Consider the following 24,112-nt stretch of genomic DNA (forward strand, 5'->3'; position numbering starts at 1 on the left):
GGGGTCTTTTTGGCTACTTGTGTGAGCGCTCTTTGTTAAAAGTATGGACGCTTCATGTACCATCAGTGTCTTTTTTCATCTGTCATCTGCCTTTTGTTTTTACTGATGGTTTTTAAAATGTACTGAATTATTTTTCCTTTTCTAAATAAAAGTTATATATTTAAAATAAACACACTTAAATAAAAACTATTTACATACGTATGTAATGTCCCCTAGGACCCCTTTCCTCTCCAGAGTTGGTCACCATTGCGTGTTTGGCTGTCCAGCTACGGCACATCATTCATGCACACACACGTGTAGATATGTGCTTACAGAGCTCGTGTTAAATCAACACAATTCATGGGTAAATCTGTGAGCCACAGATACTAGACACCCTGTTTCCTTTTAAGATGTTTTTCGCTTTATGTTTCAATTTGAATAGTTTCTGTGGACCTGACTTTATACTCATGAGTCCTTTCTTCTGCCGTGTGGACAGTCTGCTGTTAAGCAAATTAAATGAACTCTTCACTTTGATATGGTATTTTTCCTTTCTAGCTTTTTCATGTGCTTTAAAAAAAAGTTTCTGCTTCTCTGCTGGAATCCCCGACATGTTCAGCATGTTGTCAGTTTTCCCTTAATCTCTTTAACATATTTGTCATTCTTAGTTTAAATACCTGATCATTTCCGCATCTGTTCTCTGTGGGTCTTCTGAGGACTGGTTTTGCTCCTCATCAGGTCATGTTTTCTTATTTCACTTGTCTTGCAATTTAAAAAAGATTTAGCAGCAGACATTTGTGTAAAAGAGAGTAGTGTGTACACGCTCAAGTCATGTCCGATTCTTTGTGACCTCACAGACCGTAGCTCGCCAGGCTCCTCTGTCCATGGGATTTCCCAGGCAAGAACACTGGAGTGGGTTGCCACTTCCTTCTCCAGGGGATCTTCCCAACCCAGGGATCAAATCCACATGTCCTGCATTAGCAGGTGGGTTCTTTACCACTGAGCCATCGGGGAAGCCCCCAGAAAGAGTAGGGAAGTGAAGTTGCTCAGTTGTGTCTGACTCTTTGCAACCCCATGGATTGTAGCCTACCAGGCTCCTCCGTCCATGGGATTCTCCAGGCAAGAGTGCTGGAGTAGGTTGCCATTTCCTTCTCCAGGGGATCTTCCTGAGGGACCGAACCCAGGTCTTCCACATTGCAGGCAGATGCTTTACCATTTGAGCCACCAGGGAAGCCCCCAAAAAGAGTAGAGACAGAAGTAAATCATATTTACCACCAGAAAAAGGAATGCTCCTTCCACTCAGGCTTCTGATGAGGTGGACTGGCTCAGTTTATTTCTTGGTTTAGTCGTGTCTGGATTTGGTGTCAGTGGTGTTTAGATTCAGGTGACCGCTTGTTTCAAACACTTCCCTTCAGCAGACCCTGAGATCTGAGCAGCGTGGACACTTCAGTCATCTCTGCTTCCCAGTCCAGCTGCCAGCCTGGCGTCCTGGGGGGGACTCTCTGCTTCCAGCCCTCCCGCCACAATTGGAGGACGGTTTCTCCAGCTCAGACTCCAGCTTTGTGCACCTCAGAAGGTCCCCCTCCACCTTGCCCCCCTGCCTCCAGTCTGCAGTGGGCCACCAACGGGCACTTGGTGAGGGTCCCATAGGCTTCAGAGGGGCTTGCCTCTGGTCTGTACTCAGCCATGGTGAGCAGCTGCCTGACACTTAGGGAAGACCCGCCATGTCTCAGGGCATAGCTCACAGCCCCCCTGCCTTGCTCCCAGCTTCAGGTGCTGCCACTGCCATGTGGGAAGGCCCATGTGGATGGGTGCAGACTCCCTGTGTGCCTGAGGCTCTCGTGATACAAGTCCATGGGATCGGTCCACATGGCTGCTACATGCTTCCCATTGGTGGTTTTCTCTACGCCCCTGTCTAGGATGAATCTGCTTCTCTTCCCAAGACTTTGCGAGGAGGAAAGGAGTCCTGGGTGCTTTCTCTCCAAGGAGTGGCTGGTCCTTTCTGTTTCTTTGCATCCTCAATTCTTGGATGGATTTCAAACCCTTCTCTCTCTCTCTCTCTCTCTCTTTTTTAAAGCTTATCCTCCTGGTTCTCTTCACTGGGGTCAGAATGACAGTCTTTGTGACTTCCTATATCCTAAATGGAAGTAAAAAATTTTGTCATTTCTCCTCCAGAAAGATCCTATCAATTCGTACTCCCACCAGCAGGTTATGCAAGTTTGGCTGTTGCTTTCATTTTAAACCAAAGAAGGCATATTAGACTTATGAAATAAAAAGTTTTCCTTCAGGTAAAATCAGATAGTTTCAAATCAATATTTTCTGATACTTTAAAATTAGAATCGTTGGTTGCTAAGAAGGGGGTTCTTGGGAAGCATTGAAAATACACGTGAACAGTCTGAAAAAAGATTTCAAGATGGAGACAGATATAAAGGGGTCCCTGCATGATGCTGGGTGCAGGAGGAGGAATTCCAGGGTGGGTGGGCAGAGGGAGAAATATTTGTCACCAGCTGACATGGGGCCCTGCAGCTCTGCCACGTGAATCAGCTGCTTCTGAGGTTCAAAGCAACAGGAACACAGAGGGAAGCAGAGAGCCGCCCCTGCACAACCGGCATCCTTGGGGACTTCAGTCCCTTCTTCTCCCCCAGGCTCTGAGCCCAGTCTTCTGCCTGTCTGACCTCTCGTATTTAAGCATTTGGCTCCATGTCCTGAAACACCACTGCAGCAAACAGCAGCTCCATTGTGACCCCTGTCCTAAGCTCCAGGTCGCATCTGCGGTTGCCCCCTGACCTTTCCGCTTGAGCATCACCTAGCAGGCATCTCAAACACAAACTGATGGGACATCTCTTGACACCTGGCATTCTCCATCCCCGTAAAGAGCATCATCCTTTATCTAGTTCCTCAAGTGCAAGGACTTATCCTTGATTTCATTTTCTTTTCATCCCCCAGCCCCCTCCAGCTCACCAGGCCAATCTATCAGTGAGACTTTGTCAGCTGTGTTTCTAGGTTATGTCTCTAATCTGTCTCCCCCCCCAAAAAAACCCTGCCTCCACCACAACCTTGACCTTGTTCAAATCACCGTCACTTCTTCTTGGAACTTGGAACTGCTTCCTCACTGAACTTCTCGTTTCTTGCCCCTCTGTAATGTACTCTCCACATAGCAGCCAGAGTAACTTTTTACAAGCTGCATATATTAATAAGATCACTCGCTGCTTGAACTCTCCTGAGTCTTCCCATTGCCCTTGGAGAAAACCCAGTCCTCGTGCAGGGATCTGAGGTGTCAACCACTCCGATCTCAGCCATCACTGCCTCCCTGTCTCGCTGGACACATGCCTCTGTCCACAGAGGTCTCTCGCCTCCCTGGACCTGTTAGACTCACTCTTGCTCAGGGGCTCTTTACCGGAGGCTCTTCTGCCTGTTAAGGACACTCTCACCGCAGCTGCTTGACTGGCTCATTCTGTCCATCTGGTTTCAGCTCATCAGACTACCCAGAGAGGCTCCCCCAAATCCCCGACCTGAGACAGCTCCCCGGCCGCCCTCACCTCCGTGGTCTGTCCTGCTGCCTGTAAGCACTTGGCACCATCTACTGTTACATCATCATTTATTTTCTGTTTCTCATCCTGCTTCTTTCCTCCGGAGTCTATCTAAGCTTTCCAAGAGCAGAGCTTCCTATCTTACTCACGGCAGTCCCACCAGTGCCTAGAGCAGCGCTGGTCTATGACAGGTGCTCAGAAATACTTTTTGAATGAATGAATTCCACATCCTTTCAAGCCAGTGTTTCAAAAGGGTCTCTTCTCTTCCTGCCTGCCTTCTTTCCTGAGGCTCCCACATAGCCAGTCCCCACACCTGGATCTCCAGCACCACCCTCTATGACCTCTAGATTTGTGTATTCAGTTTTTGAATGGACATCCCCACTTGGATATCCCAAACCGAGCTCCTTAGCTTTCCTGCAGACTTTTCTGTTCCAAGTGTCCATTGTTATGAATAAACTCCCCCAAACACAGAGGCTCGAAACCTCGACCATCACGTGTTCTGCTCACAGATCTACAGTTAGGTCCCAGGGATGGCTTGTCTTTGCTCTTTGCACTTCAGTGGGGGAGGTGCCAAGGCGGGGGGCAACTCGACATCTGGGGCTGGAATCTTCTGGAGGCTGGCCCTCTCGAATGGCCAACAGGTGGTGCGGGCTCTTGGCTGGAAGCTCAGCTGGGGCTGTTGGCCAGACACCTCCGCGCGGCCTCTGCATGGCTCCCTGACCTCCTCGCGGCGCAGCAACTGGTGTGAGCGTCTTAGGAGGGCCAGGCAGAGGCTGTAGTGCTTGCTTTGTGGCCATGTCTCAGCAATCACATCGTGCCAATTCTGCCGTAGCCACGGACTCATGCACATTTTAAGGGGGAGGAATGTACACCCCACTTTCTGATGGGAGGAGAGTCAACACGATATCATAAGAGAAGCATGTGTGGTGGACATCTTGTGCGGCCATCTCAGACAAAACCACCAACCAACCCCATCATCCGTATTCCTTTTCTCCCGGCTCACCCAGCCATCCAACGAACTTCGTCCTCGTCTCCTGCTCACCCAGCGCATCACATCAGAGTGTTCTGTGGACCTCCTCTATCTTAACCATTCTTTTATTCACCCCTACGTTGTACCTGCTGACCATCACATTAGTGTAGACCTCCCTTGAGACTCATCTGAGCTGGCCGTAATCACCCAGCACGTCTTACACCACCCCTCTCCTCCCCCTTCTGTTTCTCTCCCGTGTGATACCAGAGTGAAGTTTAAGAATGAAAGAGGGCTTCCCTGGTGGTCCAGGGGCTAAGACTCTGCACTCCCATTGCAGGGTGCCCAGGTTCGATCCCTGGTCAGGGATCTAGGTCCTAAATGCTGCAACTAAGAGTTCTCATGCTGCAAGTAAAGATCCCACGTCCCACAGCAAAGATGGGAGATCCCTCGTGCTGCACCTAACACCTGGCTTAGCCAAATAAATCAATATTTGAGAATGAAGATTGGGCTGTGCCGCCCTCTCAGTGACAGTCCTGCTGTGGCATCTCACAGCCAGAGCGCGAGGCCAGAGGACAGGGCTGCCTGCCATGGCTCCTTCTGACTTTCCCAGTCTCCTCTCCTAGCCAGGGTCTGCTCTGTGCAGCCCCTGCCCCGGCCTTCCTCCACAGCAGCCCCACTTACAGCCCCCTATCTCGCTCTTGGGGAACACAGCCTTGCAGTGGAAATGTCACTGTGTCCTCTAAGATTTTCCTGAGACCCTCATCCTGTCACCCCAAACCAGCTGTCTATGTTCTGGGTCTCCAGTGTTATCCCTGTTAAGTGATCCCCTGCCTGGAGGTTGCTGTGGGTGTTGTGAGCGAGAGGAACCCCCAGCACTGGGCGCAGGCCTCGTGTGTGCACAGAGCAAGCTTCAGGGAAGGCAGGCACTGGGGTGACGGCCCGTGCAGCCCCTGGAAGGACGGAGTGCTCCCTGGATCCTGCCGCATTGCTCCTCCTGAGCTGAGGGCACCTGGGAGCTCTTCACGGCAGGTGGGGGTGCTGGTAGGTCCTCTGTTACCGCCTCAAACAGAAGGCAGCTCAGTCACCCTGCAGCTGTGAGCAGGCCCCTCGCTGCCTCTGGGAAGGTCCATGCTGGCACTCCGAATCTGTTGATATCATCTGGCCCAGGTCACCCCAAGGCTAAAGCCATCATGTCCACGTGCCAGAAAGGTTCCACTGCTTGATGGGGAATTCTCGTTTCAAGGGAAATACCTAGAGTCACCCTCTCCAAGCCCATGCTTGTGAATGATTTGACGAAAAATGCAGCAATGTTCAAGACATTTCACATGACCGGAGTTTACTGCGTAAAACAGAGGTACTAAATGGACTCTGGTCACCAAGATGAAAAGTGAATACAATGGTCTAAAGATTTATGTGATGCTGGAGAGGATGTGGAGGAAAGGGAACCTTCCTACACCGTCGGTGGGGTGTAAATCGGCGCAGCCACTGTGGAAAACGGCATGGAGGTTCCTCAGAAAACTAAAAATGGGAGTTACCATGTGATTCAGCAGTCCTACTCCTGGGCACATATCCGGACAAAACTGTAATTCCAGAATTATACATGTACCCCAGTGTTCGTAGTAGTGCTATTCACAATAGCCAAGACACGGAAACAACGTAAGCAACCTACATTTTATAGATACAGTGAGTGAGTGAGTGAAGTCACTCAGCTGCGTCTCTGTGGCCCCATGGACTGTAGCCTGCCACGCTCCTCCAACCAGGGGATTCTCCAGGCAAGAGTACTGGAGTGGGTTGCCATTTCCTTCTCCAGGGGATCTTCCCAACCCAGGGGTTGAAACCGGGTCTCCCACATTGTAGGCGGACACTTTATCATCTGAGCCACCAGGGAAATCCTATATATATATATATATATATAAAATATATATATAGTCCTATATATATATATAATGTATATAGTCCTATATATATAATATATAGTCCTATATATATAAAAATATATAGTCCTATATATATATATATATATATATATATATATATATATATGGAGTACTACTCAGCCTTAAAAAGGAATGAAATAATTCCATCTGCAGCAACATGGATACAGCTAGAGATTATCATACTAAGTGAAGTAAGTCAGAGAAAGACAAATATGTACCACTTATACGTGGAATCTAAAACGTAACACAGTGAACCCATCTATGAAACAAACAGAATTATGGACACACAGAGCAAACTGATGGTTGCCGAGGGGGTGGGGGTTGGGGGGATGAAGAGGGAGGTTGGGGTTTGCAGATGCAAACAACATCAGGTCCTGCTGTGTGGCACCGGGAACTATATTCAGTATCCTATGACACCGTAACGGAGGGGAATAAAAAAAAGAATGTGTGTGCATATGAGTATATAACTGAATCCCTTTGCTGTACAGCAGTAATTAACCTAATATTTTAAATTAACTAATGCTTCGATCAAAAATAAATTTGAAAGAAAAAGCTTTATTTGCGATGGCATTAATTCTTAACTAGGTTTTAACTCCAATATCCAGTGACATAGGTCCTTTCTAGGGAAGAATCTTTGCCTTTTTCTTTCTTTCTAATGTTACTGCTATTGTCTATATTGATTGAAGTGTAAATTTCAGCGGTGAAAACAATGACTGCAGATTTGCCATTGCGGGTCATCTGCTTGTAAACCTGGATATGGTAGAAGAAACACTGTTTTAGAAGTCCGCTGGGTCCTAATACGCATTGAAATAGTTTTCATCATCGTAGCCTTAAGCGCGCCCAGTAAATAGCTCTCTCTCTCTCTCACAGCCACAACTGTTGCAAATCCAATACTGTCGTCCTTAGATGTTAAACGGATTTTATTTCAAAAAATTACCGAGAAAGGAGATGAGTTGAAGAGAGCCTTTCACCTGCTGGACACGGCTAACAACATGACGGTGACCAAGAGCGCACTGCGGAGGGTCCTCACAACCTTCCTGCTGCCTCTCACCAGGGAACAGTTTCAGGATGTTCTGGCTCAGGTATCGGGCGAAGGACACTCGGAACCACCCGGTACACGGCGGGGAGATGCAGGAGAGGACAGGGCATGTGACCTAGCCTGGCTTTCCCCACGCTGTCCCACATAGAGTTTCACTTGTCACCGTTCAGTGAAGTCCTGGCAGGTTTGGGGCCCCACCGTGTGCTTGGGTCATATTTTGCACGTAGCACTATTATAGTTATTCTCTTTTATTTTTTTTTTAAGGCTTCCATATACACAATATTTGGGGGACTTCCCTGGTGGTCCAGTGGCTAAGACTCTATGCTCCCAATGCAGGGGGCCAGGTTCGATCCCTGGTCGGGGAACTAGACCTCCCCACTCCAGCCCGCCCTGCATGTCACAACCAAGTTCACAAGCGTAACTAAGAACGGCCCGTGTGCGGCAGTGGAGCTCTGTTCATTTTAAAAATATTTTTCCTGTCTGTTTTGCAGATTACATAATATCCATTGATCTGTCTTCAAATTCACTGACTCTTTCTTAGCATCTCCATTCTGTTATTAAGTCTATTCAGTGAATTTTTAACTTTAGACATTGTATTTTTCAGTTCTAGAATTTCCATTTGGTTCTTTTTTATAATTGCTATTTATCTGCTTAGATTTATTGATTTTCTTTCAATTATGAACATATTTCTTTTAACTCATTGAGCATATTTTAAATAGCTGCTTAAAAGTCCTTGTCTGGTAATTCTCATCTCGGGGTTGGCCTGTTTTGATTTTTTTTTTCTTGAGAAGGGTCACATTACTCTGGTCCTTCATTTAAAAAAAATCTTTTTTTATTTTTTAAATTATCAAAGCACGATAGCACATTTAATGGAGATTTGGAACATACAGAACAAACTTACATATAGTTCTACCATATATTACAATTATTTTTTCAGTAGATAAGTTAAAAATTTTAGTTGGAGTTTCAATATCAAGCTCTTAAAAATTAATATAATGAATAGACAGAAAATTACAAGGGGATAGTGACCTGAAAAGCACTATGCACCAATTCAACATAATTGAGATGTATACAGTTTTCACGCAACAGCAAGATACAAATTCTATTCAAGTTCCCATAAACTATATACCAGGGACATAAAACAAGGTGCAAGAATTTCATGGTCTAAAGGTTTTGAAATCATACTGTCCTCTTATCACTGTGGAATTATGTTAGAAATCAGTATCAAAAGATATTTGAAAATAACCCACATATTTTCAAGGGCAATGTATCCTTTACCAAAAGATCTTTGACTTAGGCATTGAAAGGCTCAATAAAGTTAAAAGACTGAAAAAATACAGAGGGTGATTGCAGAGAAGAAAGCATTTAAATGAGAAATTCATACCAAAATGATAAATTAATATCAAAGATACTTTAAGAAACCCCATGTATTTGGAAATTAAATGTCCACTTTTAAATGATGGGAATATCTAAGAGGCCATAACACAGAAAATTAGAAAATAATTGTAACAATAAAAATGAAAAGAGAATTTATCAGAATTTGTTGCATGCAGCTGAAGCTGCTCAATGCAACTAAATGCAATGTGGAGTCTTGAATTAGGTATGAAAACAAATAATTGGTCCTTCACTGTTGAGTGTATTTGAATTATATCCCAGACTAATGGTTTTCAATAGAAACATAATGTGAAGCACATATGTAATTTAAAATGTTCTGGTAGCTACATTACAAAGAAAAAAAGAAATAAGTGGAATTAATTTTAATAATATTTTTGTTTGACCAAAATGTCTCATTTCCACATGTCATCACTATTCAAAATTGGTGGTAAAATATTTTACATTCTTTTCTGTGTACTAAGTCTACAAGGCCTGGTGTGTACTTAGAGCAGACCCCAGTTCAGACACCACATTTCCATTAGAAATACTTTATCTGTATCTTATTATTGTTGTTCAGTCGCTCAGTCGTGTCTGACTGTTTGTGACTTCCTGAACTACAGCATGCCACACTTCCCTGTCCTTTACTATCTACCAGGGTTTCCTCAAACTCTTGTCCATTGAGTTAGTGATGTCGTCCAACCATCTCATCTTCTGTTGCTTCCCTCTCTTCCTGCCCTCAATCTTCCCAGCATCAGGGTCTTTTCCAATGAGTCAGCTCTTTGCATCAGGTGGCCAAAGTATTGGAGCTTCAGCATCAGTCCTTCCAATGAATATTCAGGGTTGATATCCTTTAGGATTGACTAGTTTGATTTTCTTGCAGTCCAAAGGACTCTCAAGAGTCTTCTCTAGCACCACTGTTCGAAATTCTTTGATGCTCAGCCTTCTTTATGGTCCAACTCTCACATCCATACATGACTACAGGAAAGACCATAGCTTTGACTATACAGACCTTCGTCGGCAAAGTGATGTCTCTACCTTTTTTTTTTTTTTAACCTGTATTGAGATTTCATAAAATTTGCAGTTGAAATACTAATTTCACCTAGTCATTCCAAACATAAAAATTTTCCAAAAACGAGCTTAATTTTAGAATTTAAATTAATTAACATTAAAGGTAACAGCTCATTTCGTCAGTTGCCCTGGCCACGATCCATGTGCTTTGGAGTCACATGTGGCTCTGGCTGTTGATTACACAGCGTGGTGCCCTGGAGACACTGGATTCTGTTATACTGACTCCTTCAACTGTCAATGCTTTTACTTTGGCAGGCAGTCAGCTTCCAAATTCTTTCTTGCCTGCAGTGGGCAGTCATTAATATCTTGGTTCTTTTGTCTTTTTAAAAAAATTTTTATTTATTTTTAATTGGAGTATGGTTTCTTTATAATATTACGTTGGTTTTGCCATACATTAACATGAGTCAGTCATAGGTACACGTATGTCCCCTCCCTCTCGAACCTCCCTCCCACCCTGCACCCCGTCCCACCCTTCTAGGCTGTCACAGAGCACTGGCTTGGGCTCCCTCTGTTACACAGCAGCTCCCCGTTAGCTATCTGTTTCACGTACGGTGGTGTATGTTCCCACGCCACTCTCTCCATTCGTCGCACCCTCTCCTTTCCCCACTGTATCCGCAAGTCTGTTCTGTGTGTCCGCATCTCCACTCCAGCCCTGCACACAGGTTCATCAGTACGTCCTTCTAGATTCCATATATATGTGTTAATATACGATATTTGTTTTTCTCTTTCTGACTTACTTCACTCTGTGTAATAGGCTCTAGGTTCATCCACCTCATTCAAACTGATTCAAATGCATTCCTTTTTTATGGCCGAGTAATATTCCACTGTGTACATGTACTCCAGCTTCTTTCTCCGTTCGTCTGCTGGTGGACATCTAGGCCGCTTCCGTGTCCTAGCTATTGTAAATAGTGCCGCAGTAAACACGGGGGCACATGTGTCTTTTTCAGTATGGTTTCCTCAGGGTCTAAGCCCAGTAGTAGAGTTGTTGGGTCATGTGGTAGTTTCATCCCTAGTTTTTTAAGGACTCTCCATACTGTTCTCCATAGGGGCTGTATCAACTTTCACTCCCACCTCTTTTGTCTTTAGCTGGGACTCTTCACATGTGACCTGCACACGCATGGTTCAGGCGTCAGCTGGAATGTGGACAGGGTGTGTACACAGAAGGTGGAGCTCCTCCTCTGTTTCTCTCCTGTTTCAGACCCCCCTCACATTGCTAATGGCTGTGGTTGCTTTGGGTTCAGTGTGTTGGTTCTTCAGGCCAGAAAGACAGTGGGGTTTTGGTGGGGCTGGGTGGGGGCAGATTTAGCTGCTTTGTGCTGGCCACTGACTGTGGCCACTCAGGTTCAAAGCTGTTAACAACAGGAAACTCTGTACTCGTCCTTTCTTCTGAAGTTTTAAAGGTTTTTCCTCCAAAACCTGCCTGCTTTCTTTCACTCTCCTGAGCCTTTAGATAGTTCCTTTTTTGTATTTTGACAGAGTCTACGGGGGACTGTGGGAGGCTAGTCTGTTCAGAGCTTTCACTGCCACAACTTCTGCTACTTTGTTTTTAAAAAAGCAGTCCCAGAGTTAGGGACAAGTTGGAAGTATAGTGCAAAGAACAATTGTTTTTCCTAAGCCATTTAGAAGGAAGCTGCTTCATTACCTCAAGTATCTCAGTGTTCTGTTCAGTTCAGTTCAGTTCAGTCGCTCAGTCCTGTCCAACTCTTTGCGACCCCATGGACTGCAGCACGCCAGGCCTCCCTGTCCATCACCAACTCCCAGAGTTTACCCAAACTCATGTCCATCAAGTCGGTGATGCCATCCAGCCATCTCATCCTCTGTTGTCCCCTTCTCCTCCTGCCTTCAATCTTTCCCAGCATCAGGGTGTTTTCCAATGAGTCAGCTCTTCGCATCAGGTGGCCAAAGTATTAGAGTTTCAGCTTCAACAGCAATCCTTCTAATGAACTCTCAGGACTGATGTCCTTTCGGATGGACTGGCTGGATCTCCTTGCATGTTTCCTTAAAACCAGCCCTGTTCTGTACTCCCACAATGCAACCATAATGGTAAAGACAGTAACGTCAAGTCACAGTGACCGCCTCAGCCCCGGGCCCATGTCAGAGTCATGCAGTGCATCTGGCAAGTCTCCTTCCATCTGGATGTTTTGCAGTCTGTCCTTAGTTTTGGGGACCGTAACACTTTGAAGATTGCAGACTCGTTATTTTGTAAAGTGTCCCCAACTTGAGTTTATCAGATGGTAGGTGTTTCTCGATGGCTAGATTGAGGCCTGCATCTTCGGCAGGAATGTTGCAGAAGCCACACTGTGCTCGTCTCGTGACCTTTTGCTGGGTCGCAGGTGACTTCCGCCTGTCCCATTACTGCTGCTGTTCACTGCGCTCACTCCATTAAGGCGGGAGCTGTCAGATCCCCCTTCTTTTTCCCAGCGGGATGTTCTTTATACACTTTGTAATTAATCAGCAGTTTGTAGGAGAAATCTTTGAAGCTGTGTAGTGTGTCATTCCTCACCAAGCTTCATATATTCTTTATTGTTTATATATTTTCAGGGACTTGAGATTTCCTGTTTTAATAAGTGGGTTATGATCCATTGCTTTCATGATTTATTTTGATATTTAAATTGTCCCTAATTTAGCCACAAAGGCACCTTCATGCTGGTTTCTGTGTCCTTTTGACGTGTCCCCAGAATTTTTGGAGCACTTTCTGACTTCCTGATGCAAGATATTACAAGCTCACCTGTACTTCCCATGCTCAGTCCTGGAATCATCTGTCTCTCCAAAGAGCTCTGATTCTTTTTAATGGAAACAGGCATCTGGAATCTGGGATCTAGGCAGCAGGGCTGCTCATTGCTCCTGGACGCCACTGCTCCGGGCCCTCTAAGTGGGCAGAGCTCCAGGGGCCTGTTCCATATGCATATCCATATACACACATGTCGTGCGTGTGGGCAGAGCTCCAGGAGCCTGTTCCATATGCACATGCATATACACACATGTTGTGCGTGTGCGCTCAGTCACTCAGTCAGGCCCGACTCTGTGACCCCAGGGATTGCAGCCGCCGTCTCCCCCATCCGTGGGACAGATCAGGCGAGCGCACTGGAGTGGGTTGCCATTTCCTCCTCCAGGGGATCTTCCCAACCCAGGGACTGAACCCGCTTGTTTCACTTATTTGAATGTGCTGGCATGTGACTCATCACCCATCTCCCATCTCCAGCGCCCACACACCCAGGTGGATGCCCTCTGCCTGCCGTGTGGGTGCGCTCCCTGGCTCTGGACCAGGCTCCCCAACATGGCAGACACCACATGTCTCTGCCCCGTCTAATGACTGCAGGACTGAATTGTGAGGGGCAGACAGGGAAGAAGGGAAGGGGGAGGAAGGTGAAGAGCTTTCCTCCTCTTCTTTTAAAAAATGTTTCCCCTTTATTCACTTCCAGAATCTCAGAAATAATATATATTGATTCTTTCACCTGTCACTATTTATTATATCCACATTTTAAATAAGAGCTTTACTAAGATACGATTCACATATCATAAAATTCAGCAGTTAACAGTGGACAGGTCTGTGGGGTTTTTCCGGTGATTTTATTTATTGATTATTCTGGCTGTGCTGGTCTTCACTGCTGCACAGGCTTTTCTCTGGTTGTGGGGAGCAGGGGCCACTCCCTAGTTGCGGTGCGTGGGCTTCTCACTGTGGCAGCTCCTCTTGTTTCAGAGCACGGGCTTTCGGGCGCTCGGACTTCAGGAGCTGTGGCTGGTGGGCTCAGTAGCTGCAGCTCCCAGGCTCCAGAGCACAGGTTCAGTAGTTGTGCTGCCCAGGCTTAGTTGCTGTGAGGCTTGTGGAGTCTTCCTGGACCAGGGATTGAACCGGTGACTCCTGTGCTGGCAGGCAGATTCCTTCCCGCTGAGCCACCAGGGAAGCCCTTGAGGCTTTTAATACATTCACAGAGTGATTCACAATCACCACTATCTAATTCCAGAACATTTCATCATCCCTAAAAGAAACTTTTGTATTTCTTAGCAGTTACTCTGCACTCCCCCTTCCCCTAATCCCTGACAACCACTAATCTACTCTGTGTCTTAATAGATTGTGTAGTCTGGCTATTTCATAAAAAGGAATAATGTAGTGTATGATCTTTGGTGTGTGGCTTCTTTTACTCAGCATAATGTTTAGTTCTGCTAAACATCCATGCTGCAGCATGAATTGGTACTTCGCTCCTTGCTATGACTGAATAGTGCTCCGCTGCATGGAGATAACGCAGCTTCTTTATCGTCAGGTGATGGGCCTTTGGGTTGTCTCCACGTTTTGGCTTCTGTGAACAGTGCTGCTGGGACTTTCACGTACAAGTTTTTATGTGGACATATGTTTTCACTTCTCTTGGGTACGTACCTAGGAGTGGAAGTGCTGTGTCGTGTGGTAATGTTCTCTTGCTTTTAAAGAACATTTGTCCTCACAAACATTGCATCCGTTTCATCACAAGCTTGATTGAACTGATCTTTTCTTTATACCAAATGGAAAGTGAAAATATTATTTCCTGCTAATGTCTCCCTATATTCATGATCTAATGTTAATTTAAAATTTTGACAGCCTCCCAAGCTAATCAGCTATGCAGGAAGAGGAACAGCACAGAAAATGTGAAATGTGGATCCGTTTTTTAAAAAGCGACATCTGTTTTAAAAAGAAGTCACTGAGAACTGTAGAACTTCAGAGCCTTTACATAACAGGTTCCCATGGTCTGTCTTACTATCAGCGTGTGTTTCTAGAACCTTGAACTCTTGTGACCCAGGCATAAACCCAGGAGACCGGATGCCGTGCCTTCACAGGAGGCCAGGTTCACTGGGAAAGCAGGGCAGAGCTTGTCTCGCTAATCCCTGGACTTCACAGGGTGTGTGACCTTTCTAGGTCTTTTAATGACTAATCCACGTGGTGACACCCAACTTTCTTTTTCAGTACTCAATATAAGCCTAACTGGCAATGTATAAAACTGGTAAAATAGTTCATGGACATCTCACCCTTAAAGTTAGAAAACAGGGGGCTTCCCTGGTGGCTCAGTGGTGAAGAATCCACCTGCCAGTGCAGGAGACATGGGTTCAGTCCCTGATCTGGGAAGATCCCGCACGCCATGGAGCATCTAAGCCCGTGCACAACCGCTGAGCCTGTGCTCCAGAGCCTGGGAGCCACAACTACTGAAGCCCTCTCACCCTAGAGCCTGTGCTCCACAACAAGAGAAGCCACTTCCATGAGAAGCCTGCTCACCACAACTCGAGAGGAGCCCCCGCTTCCTACAGCTAGAGAAAAGCCCGCCCAGCAATGAAGACCCAGTACAGCCAGAAATAAAGTAAATAAAAATTTACAAAATGCATTAAAAATTAGAAGAGAATTTCCCAGTTTTAGTGAATTTATTTTAGCTGTAATTTTATCTCAAGAACCGTGTCAAGACTGAATGTCAGGGTGATGATAGACGATGTTTGTTAGCTACCCTGTTCCTTAGTTTCATTAGTAGTGATATGAATTTTTTTTAAATGTGTCTCAGTCTCTAAATATCAATATAAGTTGAGCATTTTAAAAGAAGTTGCACCGGTTACTAGATGCCAGAGAAGGAAAGCAAAGCTCTATTCAGGTCTTGGTGGTTGTCCCAAGGAAAGAGAAGCCTTGGAAGGTTCTCATCAACATGCTGGACGTGGATTCACAAACTGTGCTTTGCCAGCTGCAGTCTAAGAATTTGCTTCCAGTGATTCATCAGTGGACGGTTTTGAGTCTCAAGACACTTTTGCCAGAATCGCAAATCCTGGAGAAGTGAATCCTTAGCCGAGCCTTTCCTTTTAGACTGGATCCTTGAGCTTAGTTTGGAAACTAGGCATTGCAAAAATGTATCTGCCATCTTAGAATTTGCATCAGATCACAGGTAGTACCTGTGTTCTTGCCTGGAGAATTCCATGGACAGAGGAGCCTAGTAGGCTACAGCCCATGGGGTCGCAAAGAGTCGGGATACGACTGAGCGACTTTCACTTCACTTCACAAGTAGCACTAATTTTCCCAGGTGGTGCTAGAGGTAAAGATCCCGCCTGCCAATGAGACATAAGGGAGGGGGTTCAACCCTTGGGTCGGGAAGATCCCCTGGAAGAGGAGGGCACGGCAACCCACTGCAGTACTCTTGCCTGGAGAATCCCCATGGACAGGGGAGCCTGGCGGGCTACAGTCCCTGGGGTTGGAAAGAATTGGACATGACTGAAGCACCTTGGCACGCACGCACAAGTAGCAATATGAAATGTGACAAAAACCTCAACGGTTGATGGACTTTTTTTTTTTTTTTTGCCGACAGGGTGGTTAACGTAGTGAAATGAGCTTGGGCTCTGGAGTCACAGATTTCTGTGAGTCCATGGCAGTGCTGTGCAGGGAGGTCATTCCTCTGCTCTGTGAAATGTGGAAGGTGGTTTGGGGCTGGATGAGTTAAAACCAAGAGCAGTGCCTGTGCCTGTTTACGAAGTATGAGCCCCTTCAACGTCAGCTTCCTCCCTTCCGCGTTAACTCTTATCACTGCTGAGACCAGGAGGGCATCCAGTCTGGGAAACTGCACGTTTATTCTGGCCTTGCGCTTCTTCTGTGGGACTTGGGAACCTCTGAGGTGCCTACCCAAGTTGTATCTACTGAAAACCACCCTGTCAGAAGTCAGAGTCCTGGTGTCCTTCCCAGGAAAAGGCTTTGCAGAGGCCCACCCTGTGAGCCACTCTCCCCCCGGTCCCATGTCCTAGTTATACATGTTTTAAACAGTAAAGGGAAATGTGTCCTTTGGGGAAGACCGAGATAACTGTGCTAGGCTTTGAGGCTGGAATTTTAAGGGCTAAGTAAATATCGAACTTGGTTGTATGGGCTCAGGAGCCGTTCAGCTGTGCGGGAGACTGTACTTGTGTATTTGCATGAAGCTTAAAATATATATTTATATTGATTGTGTGTTTATTTTAATTTTAGTTTCACATGCTTTCTGGGGAAATAATTTTTTCACTTTTTTAAAAAAATTGGCTTTTTATTTAAAAGTAATTTCAAGCCTCCAGCAAGTTTGTAAAGGAAAGTATGGTACAAATAATGGCCATTTACCCTTGCCCAGATTTTTCAACTGTGAACATTTAACCTCATTCGCTTCTCCTGTAATCGTTCATTCCCTCTGTGCACATATGCAAACTATATATATTTGAAATACACAAATAATGTATGTCATTTTTTCTGAACCATTTAAGCGGAAATTGCCTATACTAACGGTGCTTTCTTTGTTTTTTGGCTGCTGGGTCCTCACTGCTACGCACGGGCTTTCTCTCGTGGCAGCGAGCAGGGGCCACTCTTCATTGTGTTGCGAGGGCTTCACTGCGGTGGCTTCTCTTGCTGTGGAGCCCGGGCTCTGGGCTCTGGGCTTCCGTAGCTGTGGCTCTCGGGCTCAAGAGCACAGGCTTCAGCAGTTGTGACACACGAACTTAGATGCCCCACAGAACGTGGAATCTTCCTGGCCCAGGGCTCGAACCCGTGTCCCCTGCATTGGCAAGCAGATTCTTAGCCTCTGGACCATGAGGGAAGTCCTATTACTGGTCCTTTACTTCTAAATACTTCAGTGTGTATTTCCTCAAGAATAAGAACTGTTCTCTTACCTAATCACAGCACAGTTATCAACTTTGGTAAACATTGAGGTAGTAATACTTTTATTTACTCTAGAGTCCATATTAACCCACCTGGCCCAATGATGTCCCTTGTAGAATTTTAGATTTAAAAATGACTTTTTTCTACCTTAAAAGCATATGACTATATAGAAAGGGTACATGCTACTCAGAGGATAAATTGTGTTGTGGCCTCAGACTCCTGGGAAATAATATATATATATTTATACACACATATATATAAATACATATGTAAAATATATTAGAATGTAATTCTACTACTGTTAGTTTATCTTTTTAAAAAACATTTATTTATTTGGCTGAGCTGGGTCTTAGTTGAGGCATGTGGGATCTAGTTCCCTGACCAGGGATGGAACCTAAGCCCTCTGCATTGGGAGCGAGGAGTCTTAGCCACTGGACCACCAGGGAGGCCCCTACTTTACCCTTTAGAAAGACCTGTTGTTGCTGTTGTTCAGTTGCTCAGCTGTGTCCGACTCTCTGTGACCCCGTGGACTTCAGCACTCCAGGCTTCCCCGTCCTTCACTGTCTCTCCGAGTTTGCTCAGACTCGTGTCCATCGAGTCAGTGAGGCCATCCAACCATCTCATCCTCTGTCGTCCCCTTCTCCTCCTGCCCTCAGTCTTTCCCAGTTAGATGGACCTAGATTTTAGCTAATTCTGTAGAGGGCTTGGTGGCTTTGGTTGAGCACAGACTGGCATTCTGGTGTGTCTGCTGCTCGTGCTTGGTTTGCTGACGGTGCCTGTCGACTCAGGTGCCTGGGCTGAGTAGCTGTAAGCGTCCTGGAGCACCTGCCCTGCTCTGAGTGCCCTGCCCGTGTCGCGAAGCCTGCTGTGCTGTCCACGGCTTGGCCCTGAACTCACTAACGAGCTGCCACTCTTCTTGTTCGGGTGTAGATCCCCCTCACCAGTTCTGGGGCTGTTCCGTACCTTGTATTCCTGTCCAGATTTGGAGGAATTGACTTGAATATCAATGTTATAAAGAGGTAAGTTTTTTTTTCCCTCGTATGAAAATGTAAAAACTTGAAGTGATGTGAGATAGGACACAAGCGCATTAGAGCTAAACATGTCAACAGATACAATCCTCAGGCAAAAAATTTACTTAGAGAAGATTCTGATGTCTAAATGGGATATGTTTCAGGATAAGAGAAATAATATTGTATTCAAAGTGGAGACACAGCAAATTAAAACCAGACCAACATGTTTCACAAGTGGTGCTAGTGGTAAAGAATCTGCCTGCCAATGCAGGATGTGCGGGGAAGTCGGGTTTGATCTCTGGGTCTGGAAGATCCCTTGGAGAAGGAAATGGCAGCCCACTCCAGTATTCTTGCCTGGGAAATCTCAGGGACAGAGGAGCCTGGAGGGCTACAGTCCATGGGGTCACAAAGGGTCAGATACAACTGCACACACCCAGCACAACATACTTCATATGCGATGCCTTTTCATATTTGGAAATAAGGAATTTAATTTTTTTTTTTTTTTTTTTTGCCACATTGCAAGGCTTGTGGGATCTTAGTTCCCCAACCAGGGATTGAACGTGGACCCTGGCATTGAAAGCAGCACATCTTAACCCTGGACCACCAGGGAATTACTTGGAAATAAGGAATGTAAATTTTGAAGTAAGAGTATTAAGATGCCACATTTTAAATTTGTTTTTTTTTCATGCATTTTTAGTGTCTTTCATTGGCTAGTGATCATATTTTTGTAGCTAGAAATGAAAAATTTTTTAGGAGATCTGTGTATGAGGTCCTCATAGCTGTAGCCTGAGCATGGGGCTTGTTTGCCTTATCTGCAAAACAAGAGTGCTGAAGCCTGAACTTTACTGTCTCTGTCAGCTGTAAAGTTGTTTGATTCTAGTGTGCAATGTAGGAAATATTGTTTTATAGTAGAAAAATTATTGACTCAGATTATTCTGACTCTAAATGAGTAAGCTTCATTTTCTCAGGAATTGTGTAAACAATTCTAAGAGAATTAAACTTGGTTCTGAAATATTAGCACATTCTGGTATTGTGACTTTCATGATCGCAGCCATCTTGGATGTAGCTGAGTTGTGAGAATTAGTGCAGCCATGCAGAGAGGGAAGGGGGATTGCTGATTACTGGGTACAGTTTCTGTTTTGCGAGGTGAGCAAGTCCCAGAGATCCCTTGCATAGCAGTATGGATATATTCACATTACTGAAAGTGAAAGTGAAGTGAAAGTGAAAGTCGCTCACTCGTGTCCTACTCTTTGTGACCCCATAGACTATACAGTCCATGGAATACTCCAGGCCAGAATACTGGAGTGGGTAGCCTTTCCCTTTTCTAGGGGATATTCCCAACCCAGGGACTGAAACCAGGTCTCTGGCATTACAGGCAGATTCTTTACCAGCTGAGCCATAAGGGAAGCCCAAGAATACTGGAGTGGGTAGCCTATCCCTTCTCCAGTGGATCTTCCTGACCCAGGAATCAAACTGGGGTCTCTTGCATTGCAGGTAGATTCTTTACCAACTGAGTGAGCTGTACAGTAAAAACGGCTAGGATGGTAACTTGCGTCCTTCCCTGGTGGCTCTGATGGTGAAAGAGTTCATCTGTGATGCAGGAGACCTGGATTCAATCCCTGGGTCAGGAAGATCATCTGGAGAAGGAAATGGCAACCCACTCCAGTGTCCTTGCCTGGAGAATCCCATGGACAGAGGACCCTGGCAGGCCACAGTCTGGGGCCACACAGAGCCAGACATGACTGAGTGACTAACACTCAAAAAAAAAAAAAAAAAATCAGTGCAGCAGCTCCACCAAGAATGACAAAGTATTATCTGCTCTGGGATCAGGGACTTGTGATCTGCTGATGCTGTCGGTAAGTGATGAGCTAGGATAACTTCCAGACTTCAGAAGAATGACTGGTCATTTCATAGGCATATTCTTACTCTTGACCTAATGAAACCATCCCCATTTGGGGGATAAGTAACATAATTTGAATATTCTTTGCTGAAAAAGCTCAACAGTTGGAAAAAACTAAAAGCAGGAGAGTTCTTTTTTGTTTTTGTTCAATTGTGAAACCTCAGTCTAATAATTTGAGATGAAAAGTATCATACATTACTTTCTTAAACACAACAGACTGAATATTTAAAGTAAATTAGAAAGATTTCCAGCTTACTCATGAAGCTAAATTCTCTTTATTGTTTCAGTTCAGTTCAGTCACTCAGTCGTATCCGAGACTCTTTGTGACCCCATGAACCACAGCACGCCAGGCCTCCCTGTCCATCACCAACTCCCAGAGTCCACCCAAACCCACATCCATTGAGTCGGTGATGCCATCCAACCATGTCAACTTCTGTCGTCCCCTTCTCCTCCTGCCCTCAATCTTTCCCAGCATCAGGGTCTTTTCAAATGAGTCACCTCTTCGCATGAGGTGGCCAAAGTACTGGAGTTTCAGCTTCAACATCAGTCCTTCCAATGAACACCCAGGACTGATCTCCTTTAGGATGGACTGGTTGGATCTTGTTGCAGTCCAAGGGATTCTCAAGAGTCTTCTCCAACACCACAATTCAAAAGCATCAATTCTTCAGCATTCAGCTTTCTTTATAGTCCAACTCTCACATCCATACATGACCACTGGAAAAACCATAGCCTTGACTAGAGGGACCTTTGTTGGCAAAGTAATGTCTCTGTTTTTTAATATGCTGTCTAGGTTGGTTATAACTTTCCTACCAAGGAGTAAGCGTCTTTTAATTTCATGGCTGCAATCACCATCTGCAGTGATTTTGGAGCCCAGAAAAATAAAGTCAGCCACTGTTTCCCCATCTATTTGCCATGAAGTGATGGGACCAGACGCCATGATCTTATTGTTTAAGGCCATGTATTAGACTGAATAGAAAATTCTGTTTCTGGTACTATGGTAGGCTACCTCCATGAACAACACTTCCACTGAAAACAACTTAAATGGTGTATTAAAGGTAAAATATTTTAATGCATTACTGAGCTGGCAAGAAAGGAAGTAGTTCTTAGAGGCTAAACATGCGGTAAGAACTGGAATCTAGAGAAGTTTTGTATAAAGACAGTTTTTGCCACGAAGTATTGGCCAAATCTTGGTGAATTGGTGTTTCAGTTTTGTTGGGTCTTTGGAGTGAAAAGGATAAGAGACAAAGCCTACAGGGTCTATCCAAGATGGAAAAACCAAAGAGAAGACCAGTACATGGACAGTGGGGACCCCTATACCCTCTTGTAAGGATAATTATCAAAATAGAGATCTGCATCACAGAAACCTACCTATTTCAACACTGGCATTGGGTGAATAGAGGAAAGATTGTAATAACAAGTCAATTTTAATGAAGATCTATACCTAAAATAATGCTACCTGTGTGGTCTGAAAAGTCTCAGGCTAGAAATTTACTTAAAACTGGTCCTGGACTGGGTGTGCCCTTCAGGGGAGGAATACGTCTACAACATAGCCCTTAAAGAAAGCCACAGATAAAGTGTCACACAGAAAACCTTGACGACACATGAAGAAATGAAGAATGAGGAGGGCAAACAAATGGAACTCATGTCCAGTAGAATCAGATCTCCAGACACTTGCCATGTTGAAACTGTCAGATACAGAATATAAAACCAGTGTTGTAATAGCTTTAAAGAAATGAAAGAATGGATTCAATACATGAATGCAAAACAGGAGGCAACAAAAATAAAGATTTGAAGAAGTACACAGTGGAACTGCTAGTACTGAAAGATAACAACTGCCGTAGAATAAAGTTTTAGTGGATGGGTGAAAATGGTAGATTCAGCACAGCTGGAAAAAGCATTAGGGGAGTGGAAAGCAGATCTGAAGGTAGTATCCGGAATGCAGCTCAGAAACAGAGATGCAAACACGGAGGACAGGTGTAAGAACATGGGAGGCGGGAAGAGAAGGCCCAGTAATACCTCTTGTTGGGTTTCCAGATATGTGAGAGAAGGAGTAGCACAGGGACTGTATGTGAAAAGGTAACGGTTTAGAATCTCGAGCCAGATACATAAAAAGGGATGCCTATCTAGACATATCACAGTGAAACTGTAGAACATTCAAATCGAAGAGAAAACGTTGAAGGCAGGGAGAAGAAAGATGGGGTTGACTCCAGAGGAGTGACCATTAGACTGACGCAGATGTCTCAGCAGTGACAGCAACAGGCGCGAGCCTGTGGGAGGAGCTCTTCAGTGTGCTGAGCTGAAGTATTGGCCTTCCTAGATTTTTTTTAAAGCTATATTTGTAAGAATAAGAAGGAGAGCTCTTTCTGTGGGAACCCCTGGCCGCCTGGCCTCCTCTTGCCACAGTGTCTGCTCACCACTGGGATCAGACTGTTTGGAAAAGGGAGCCACATCTGGCGCCTTTGCCCATGATGTTCAAGGTTACCTTTCAGCTCCATCTCGTAAACTTTCTTCACACTGACTTGCAGAAAAACGAAGCAGCCTTTGCATTGGATTATCCTTCCCAGGTGGCTCAGTGGTAAAGAACCTGCCTGCCAATGCAGGAGACACAGGAGACGCGGGTTCCATCTCTGAGTCTGGAAGATCCCCTGGGGAGGGCATCGCAACCCACTCCAGTATTCTTGGCTGGAGAATGCCATGGACAGAAGAGCCTGGTGGGCTATAGTCCACGGGGTCACAAAGAGTCGGACACAACTGAGCAAGTAACACTCTCACTTTCAAAGGTTCAGACAGCATCTTTGAATTTCTAAAGATTAAAGAGAAGGCAATGGCACCCCACTCCAGTACTCTTGCCTGGAAAATTCTATGGACGGAGGAGCCTGGTAGGCTGCAGTCCATGGGGTCGATAAGAGTCGGACACAACTGAGCGACTTCAGTTTCACTTTTCACTTTTATGCATTGGAGAAGGAAATGGCAACCCACTCCAGTGTTCTTGCCTGGAGAATCCCAGGGACGGGGGAGCCTGGTGCGCTGCCGTCTATGGGGTCACACAGAGTCGGACATGACTGAAGCGACTTAGCAGCAGCAGCAGCAGCAAAGACAGCAAGAAACATAAAAAAAAAAAAAAAAAGCCTGAGGATGAAATAACGACATTTCAGACAAAAACTGAGATGGTTCACCTCCTGCAGATCTTGACTAGGGAAATGCTAGAAGATGCTACCAGCGAAAGGCAGGTGATCCCACGGAAACTGCAAGGCCCTCTGTGATCTGGCTGGCCTCCCTGATGGGACTCTGCTGCTCCGCTCTTGTTCATGGTGTTCCCAAACTGAGGACATTCTTGTTGCTCCCACCTTATCACTTTTGACTGGTGCTTCCCAGTGTCTGCAATGCTTCCACCAGATAAGCCTGTAGGTCACTCCACCCACACCCTTGAGGCTAACACACAAGTGAGACTTTCTCAACATAGAACGTGAGCTCCACAAGGGCAGGCACCTTTATCCGTTTGACTTATTGATGTATTCCAAGTCCCTAGGAGAGTGCTTGGCACAGATCAGGTGCTTAATGTGCTTCCCAGGTGGCTCAGTGGTAAAGAATCTGCCTGCCAATGCAGGAGACACAGGAGACACGGGTTCGATCCCTGGGTTGGGAAGATCCCCTGGAGTAGGAAATGAAACCCACTCTGGTATTCTTGCCTGGGAA

The 24,112-nt window shown here is 45.5% G+C and overlaps 1 protein-coding gene and 1 non-coding gene across 2 annotated transcripts in view; both read left to right on the forward strand.

The window, feature by feature from the left end:
• The window catches only part of EFCAB6 (EF-hand calcium binding domain 6), a 258,271-nt gene that overhangs the window by 22,893 nt on the left and 211,266 nt on the right, over nt 1-24,112 (forward strand). The window contains exons 4-5 of the mRNA XM_055565985.1: nt 7,284-7,495; nt 18,437-18,525. Of these exons, the coding sequence (XP_055421960.1) occupies nt 7,284-7,495; nt 18,437-18,525 (301 nt within the window). The remainder of the gene's footprint in view (nt 1-7,283; nt 7,496-18,436; nt 18,526-24,112) is intronic.
• On the forward strand, nt 4,771-4,843 carry TRNAG-CCC (transfer RNA glycine (anticodon CCC)). Its single transcript has one exon. It is a non-coding gene; the product is annotated as a tRNA-Gly (tRNA).

The sequence above is a fragment of the Bubalus kerabau genome, chromosome 1, assembly GCF_029407905.1.
Source record: "Bubalus kerabau isolate K-KA32 ecotype Philippines breed swamp buffalo chromosome 1, PCC_UOA_SB_1v2, whole genome shotgun sequence".
Taxonomy (NCBI): Eukaryota; Metazoa; Chordata; class Mammalia; order Artiodactyla; family Bovidae; genus Bubalus; species Bubalus kerabau.